Source organism: Gavia stellata, chromosome 29 (genome assembly GCF_030936135.1).
Source record: "Gavia stellata isolate bGavSte3 chromosome 29, bGavSte3.hap2, whole genome shotgun sequence".
Lineage (NCBI taxonomy): Eukaryota > Metazoa > Chordata > Aves > Gaviiformes > Gaviidae > Gavia > Gavia stellata.
Window position 1 is genome coordinate 5427876 of NC_082622.1, and position 6555 is coordinate 5434430.

Consider the following 6555-nt stretch of genomic DNA (forward strand, 5'->3'; position numbering starts at 1 on the left):
ATCCATCCTTCAACACCCGCCGGCATCCCGGGGCTCCTCCTGCCCGAGAGCTGCGGGGAGCGGGACGGGCTGGGATGAGCCCCCAGCACCGGCAGACACGGCTGCTGTGGATTGACGGGGCGTTTCTGGCCGGAGAACAGGCTCAGGGCAGCAATCAGAGTGCGAGGGGCACCATTTACTTCTGGATCGATGGGGAGGACAGGGTCAGGGGTGGTCCCCAAGTGCCTGGCAAGGTGCCGGTGCTGGATGCTTCAACAAGGAAAAGCTGCTGCTGCAAAAAAACCAATCCTTCTCTGCTTTTTGGTAGGTGCAACCTCCCCGGAGATGGGGGAAAAGAAACAGGCAAAGAGCAAAAAGATGCTTTGGAAAGATGCAGCCGCCTGCCCAAGTGGTACCCTGCCACGGAGGGGCAGTGGGGATGCTCCCACCTCGGTGCCCTCAGCACCCGCCGGCGATGGGTGCCCAACCACCCCCCGGCTGCCGGGTCTCTGTCAGAGCCAGAGATGGGCTCGGTGTTAAAAAAAAGGGATTTTTTGGGGGGAGAAGGACCTGCTCAAACCCCAGCGTCATGCCTCCCAGGGTCAAGGGAGGACACCCTGGCGGAGGTTTGTCCCGGTGTTCGCACGAGCCAGTGGCACAGCTGGGACCCTCCAGCCCTTGCCTCAAAAATACAAAGGTGAAGGATATTCCTCCCGTTCCTATTTATTTTAACCAGGCCCCACCATCGCTGCCTCGTGGCCGTGCCACGGCCGGTGGGACCTGACAGCTCCTCACCCCCGTCCCCGTGAGCCCTCCTGGGTGGGCTTCACCCACGGGGACATCGGAGGGACACCGCAACCACGTGCCGGGGGAATCAATGGGAATCGGGGCTGAGCACCAAAGCAGCAACCAGCCCACCCCTTCCCCAGGGGCAAACACGGCAAAGGCCTTGGGAAAGGATCGGGAAAGAAATGCTGGAGCAAAAATTGCTCATTTGCAAGAAAACGGGGAGCTGACGCTTCCCTTCTCCAGGCTGCTGAGCCCGGAGCTGCCTCCTGAGAGGGGATGCGAGCTGCATCCCGCAGTGCAACCTCACCCAACACAGCAAATCCTGTTTCTCTACTTCATTTTTCATTTTATCCACATTTTCCTACTGCATTTTCCTGTTGTGATGGGTTTTTGGAGGGTTCTGTTTCTGTGCTACCTTCTCTCCGGGGATCGCACCGCCTCATCCCGTGCAGCTCCTGTTCTGCATCCAAAGGGCACCAAATAACGCGACGGCACCCAACGGCGCCTGGCAAAACCAGCACCAACACTCACCCCTACCTCTCTGCTCCATCGCATCCCTCCCACTGTCTGCATCCTCCCGCTACCCACATCCTTCACCCCACCAGAAAACAGCACAAATAAACCCCGACCCGCAGACTTTGGGCTTTGGGAACCGCCGCACCCCAGCGACTGTTTTAATTTCACAGTCGGTGGGTGGGCAGCAGCACCTCGCTTGTGCCTGCAGCTCCCCAGGCACCTTTACACCCCTATTCTGCAAAAAACAACCCCAAACCTTGAGCTTATCACCTTATCCTGCAAATATTCAGCAGCTGGTTATAGAGCATCCTTACTCTCTCCAGCTGAGGTGGGTAGGGGCAGCACGGCCTCGGAGACCCTCCGGGACCGGCTGCCGCAGGCACGCTGCCCACCCCAAGCATCCCGCAGGCGAGGGGATGAGGCGAGACGATGAGGCGAGGTGGGACCGCGTGGCATCGAGATAATATTTAATAGCCCCGTCAGGCTTACGTGCTCTGGTCAAGCAAATTTTCCGGTGGGTTGAGGCTGGGCAAGGGGACACCACCCCCAAAATATGCCCCCACCCCAACCCCGCTGAAATAAAGTGCTGCGGGGGCCAGTGGGGCTTCGCCCGCCCTGCGTCCCCATCCCGCAGTTTGGGTCCCAAAGCGAGGGCTCCTCTGGAAAAGCCACCAGGAGAAGAGCTTGTAAGGCCAAGGGCGTCCACCGGGAAGCTGTCAAGAGGCAGCCAGGAGAGGACATCCCACCCCAGGCGAGTCCTCCCCCAGGAGCAGCGGGTCGGGACCTCCCTCTTGGCATCCGCTTAAAAACGCCGTCCCCAAACCCCTCCTGTGCGTGGGGTTTTGGGGTCGCTGGTGGGTGCTGGGGGCCAGGATGAGGGACTGCAACGTCACGGTCCCCCCAAGGGCTGTGGAGACGTCAGACCCGCGTGCCCTGCTCCATCCCCACCGCCCAGGAGCTGGGTCGGGGCTCGCCCCGGCTCGGGGGCTCGCTGGGCTCCAGCAGCCGGTCCGAGGACTCGCCAGTGCTTTCCAGTTTGGCGTAACCCACCACGCTGACGTGGTCCAGCCGGGGCCAGCTCCGGTTCTTACGGTCCTTGATGGGGGCCACCAGCAGCACCCCCGGCCGGCCGAGGTCCAGGGACTTGGAGTGTCCCGGGGTGTGGAGCTGCGCGTCCGGGCTGAGCTCCGCCACTGCCAGCTCCGCGCCAGGGCAGCCACCATCCATGTTGATGACGACGTGACCACCACCACCACCACGGTCCTGGCCATGGGGCACAATGTTGCCGCCACCGGAGAGCGGAGCCCGGGAGAGCCGCGGTGCTTCGGGAGGAGGCTTGGCGGGGCCCCCCTCCAACCCCTCGCCAGCCCCCCGTGCCGCCGCGTCCAGCAAGCGGTTGTTGAGCTTGATGACGGGCAACGCCAAGGCGCCAACGGCCGAGGAGAGGAGGGACTCGGCTCCGGCGCGGCAGGAGAGGCTGAGGTTGGCCTCGGCGGAGGCGCCGGAGCGGAGGCTGAGGAGGGAGGCGGCGGGGGATGCTGCTGGGTGCTGGAGGAGCTCGGCTGTGGTCTGGAGCCTGTTGGGGCCGTAGCAGTTGGACCACTTGCTGCCGGGGCCGGGGCAGGGCTGGCAGGAGAGATCCACCTGGTAGCAGCCCTCCACGCACTCGGCGTTGGCCTTGGGGACGGGCTGGCGGTCCCCGTGCTGGCAGCGCTCGTCCTCGGGGCCGGTCCCCTCGGGGAGACCTGCCACCATGGAGTAGAGACCCTTCTGCATCAGCCTGCGGGTCTCCATGTCCCTGTTCTCGTACAGCATGGTGTTGGCGCAGATGAAGATGAAGAGCCCGATGCCCATGATGACGGGGCCGATCAGCTTGAGCTTCTCACTGTGGGGCCCGTGGCGCCCGGTGGCCACCTCCCTCCTCACGTCCCCCGTGGTGCTGGTGTTCCCCGTGCCAGCCCCGGTGCCCCCGGGTCCCCGGTGGGGCCAGTAGCCCACCACAGCGATGGTCATGCCCACCAGGACCACCGAGATGCCCACCATGACGAAGGCTCCTGACGGCGAGCGCATGCGGAGCTGCCCTTTCACCGGGATCTCCGGTGGTGACTTGCGCCGCAGCCTGCGTCCCCGGCGCCGCGGTGGGGCGGGGGACACTGGCGGCTTGGTCCCCCCTGCCTCCGGCTCCCGCATGGGTCCGTTGGTTTTGGCACTCTCGGCAGTCATCGTCTCCGGCTTGGCCGCTCTTCCTGCGGGGTGGGGAGGAGAAAAAAGGGGAGAAGAGGCATCACTTGATGGGTCTGGGGGTCTGCGTGCCCGGGATGCCGGGAACATGGGGATGCTGGGAGCATAGGGGGCATGGGAACACCGGGATCACGGGGATGCCAGAAACATGGGGGGCACGAGGAAACCAGGAGCGTGGGGATGCCGGGAGCACGGGGGACACCGAGCCCTCAGGCTGCACCACATCAGGGACCAGCAGCTTTGCTCTCCTCCTTCGCCTGCCTACCTTCCTTGAGTTCCGTCTCTCCCCCCGCCCAAGAGCAGTGGAAGGGGCTCCCTCCGACCACGCTGCCAAAGCCTCAACGCTCATATCCCTAAACCCCCTGGGTTGTGCCGGGATGGCCGGGACCCCGCTGCACCGGCACAGAGGCATCGCTGGCATCGGGGTCCCAAATGACCTGTCCTGGGTCACCGAGTCCTACGACACCTGCAAAAGGGCGGCACCAGCCACTCTGCTCAAGAGCAGCGAGGGAAGGGGTCGTTTATTTGCCCGCTGGGGAAACTGAGGCACGGCTGCATGTGAAAATCCAAACCAAAGGTCTGACAAAGCTGCACCGTACGGGGCCCTGCAAGCGATGCAGCTCCCCAGTTCGCTCTGCTCCCTATCCAAACATGACCTAAAAACCTAAACCAACATCCCGTCGGCCTGGAGCCGCTCGTCAGACCGCAGGACCCACCAACATAGCACCCGCGCCGGATTTTAGCTGAAAGAGGCTTTTTTCCCAATCTGCGGCTGTCCTCTGCTTCAGGGGAAAGCCGACCCGCTCAGTACATCCACAGGATCCTGCCTACGCACACACCGAGATAAATCTCCACATCCAGGGATTTATGGGGTGTTCTGGAGTGCTCCGTATTTCATTTTATCCAGTACCTTGTTTCCTAGATGAGCAAGAAGGTGTCAAAGTTGCTGCCAAAACCAGCTGGTGACCGGCCCGGCAGGGACGCATCAGCTGGGCTGGCACCGTCGTGCACGGGGTAAGTGGTGCCCTGCGATATGGGGAAGCTAAAACACGCTCTGAACACGTCCCAGACCAAAAACATCTTTAAAAAAAATAAATAACCTCATGTTGACAGGAATCCATGTCCTTGCAGCCCGGCCGCTGTGTGCCCAGCATCGGTTGGCGATGTGGGCTGGGGCTGTGCAGGACGGCGTGTCTGTGCCCTCGCCTGCGTCTCCTGGCGCTGCCGGGGCCGGCGTGGGAACGCTGCCCGGGCTGTTCCCAAACGGGGGCCGGGGACGTGCCGCCGGCGTGAGCGGGGAGCGCTGCGGGGTGGCCCCCAGCCAAGGGATGCTGCGGGAGGGGGCTCTCCACGCCGCTGCGTCTTCAATTGGAAAAGAAAAGCGTTCGGATAGCACGGCGGCGTCGATACTCAGCAATTAAAAGCCAGAAACTAAACCCAAGGAGAAACACCCCGGTAGGAGGAGGGTGACCGCTCTAATTTTACTCCCCGAGATGAATGAAGCGCCGAGAGCCAGCAACCAGCATCACCGACGGCAGAAAAATAAGACACTAAGTTTTTTTCCCCCAGTCTTAATCATCTTAAGGTGTTATTAGCATCAGAGGGAAGGAATTAAAGATATGAGTTTCAGGATGACAGCGTGTTCCTGGCACAAGGCTGTCAAGCTGTGACAATTTGAATAAAGGAGATTTAAAGGAAAAAAAAAACAAACCAACCATAAAGTCCCAAACAAAACCCAAACCCACAGCCCGCTGTGGAGTGGGGTGTTAAAGCTTTCTGTGAAACAAGCCGATAATCCTGCAATGCAAAGGGGGAAACGGAGTAAACCCGATGCCATGGTCATCCTGAATGGAAAAATGAGTTTTAAAATCTTTTGGTATTAAAGGGAAACAACCGGGCACTTGAACGCGTCCCAAAGACTGCGGGTTTTTTGCCTCCAATTGCCCTGATTTAGGTTATGTCCCAGCTTTCTCTAATTACCACCTTAGACTCAACCTCTCTTAAATTTATATTAAACCCTTTAAATGCCTTCCTGGCTACTTAGCGATTAAAAAAAGTAAACCCCCCTAAACCGCAAGAGCAGAGCAAAGGCTCTTTGATACCGGCCCGGGGCGGGGAATGTGAACCCCCCCACGGCTCACGGCCCCCGAAATCACCCTGAACCTGCGCACACCCACACCCACAGCCACCTCCTATTTTTGGCCCCAAGCCTCGGCCGAGCCTCTTTCAACCCAATTCCGCCGTTATCTCCTCTAACCCCCCCGAGCCCCCGCGGAGCCCAAACCAGCGCCCGCGGGGACCACGAGCATCCCCCCGCGGTCCCACCCAGGGCCTTGCGTTGGGTCCAGGTGACGTTCACCTGGGGTGTGCCGGGCTGCTCTTCCCATGATTTTGTACTGGATCCAGCCCCGGGTTGAAGCGTGGGAGCTGGGATGCTTAAAAACGGGTGCAGGAGGACCAGAGGGTGCCCATCCACCCCGCATCCACGGGGTCCGGACCCAGACCCCCATTCCCCGCTGCCCTCCCTTTCCCCGGGAACAGGGATGGAGAGACAGGGCGGGAGGGACAGGCAGATGCCGGCAATCGCCTCCAGGCAGGGACCCCCCTTCGCCCCCTCACCAGCCCCCTGCCACCATTCCTGCCCCGAGCGCCTCTCCCCTTCTCTCCCCACCAGCCCATAGCTGCCTGCTTTCTGAAGTTGGAGCATTTAATTGCTCATCGCCGGGGCTGGTTGTTCCCAGAGTTCAAAACCATTATTTTTATTAATAGAATCCCCAAGGTTATATAAGCTCTTTAAAAAAAATTTAAAAAAAAAATAAAAAAAAAAATATAAAACCCAGCGTTGCCATCCAATTCTGCAACTCGCAGACGCCGACACTCACGCGAATTAATTCAATGTTGGAGCAGCGGCGCTAGACACAGCTCAGCTGGAGGGCAGGGCCGGGGGTCCCGGGGGTGCTGCCGGGGCAGGGGGACAGCCCGGTCCCTTGGCGGTGGCCCGGGGCTGCCCCTCGCTCCCTCCAGCCTGGA

The 6555-nt window shown here is 60.9% G+C and overlaps 1 protein-coding gene across 1 annotated transcript; it reads right to left on the reverse strand.

Annotated features, from left to right (window-relative positions):
* Positions 1 to 2118: 2118 nt before the first annotated feature.
* On the reverse strand, positions 2119 to 3507 carry TMEM200B (transmembrane protein 200B). The gene has a single exon (XM_059830936.1). The coding sequence runs from the start codon at positions 3505 to 3507 to the stop codon at positions 2203 to 2205; it is 1305 nt and encodes a 434-aa protein (XP_059686919.1). The 3' UTR covers positions 2119 to 2202.
* Between the last annotated feature and the right edge of the window lie 3048 nt (positions 3508 to 6555).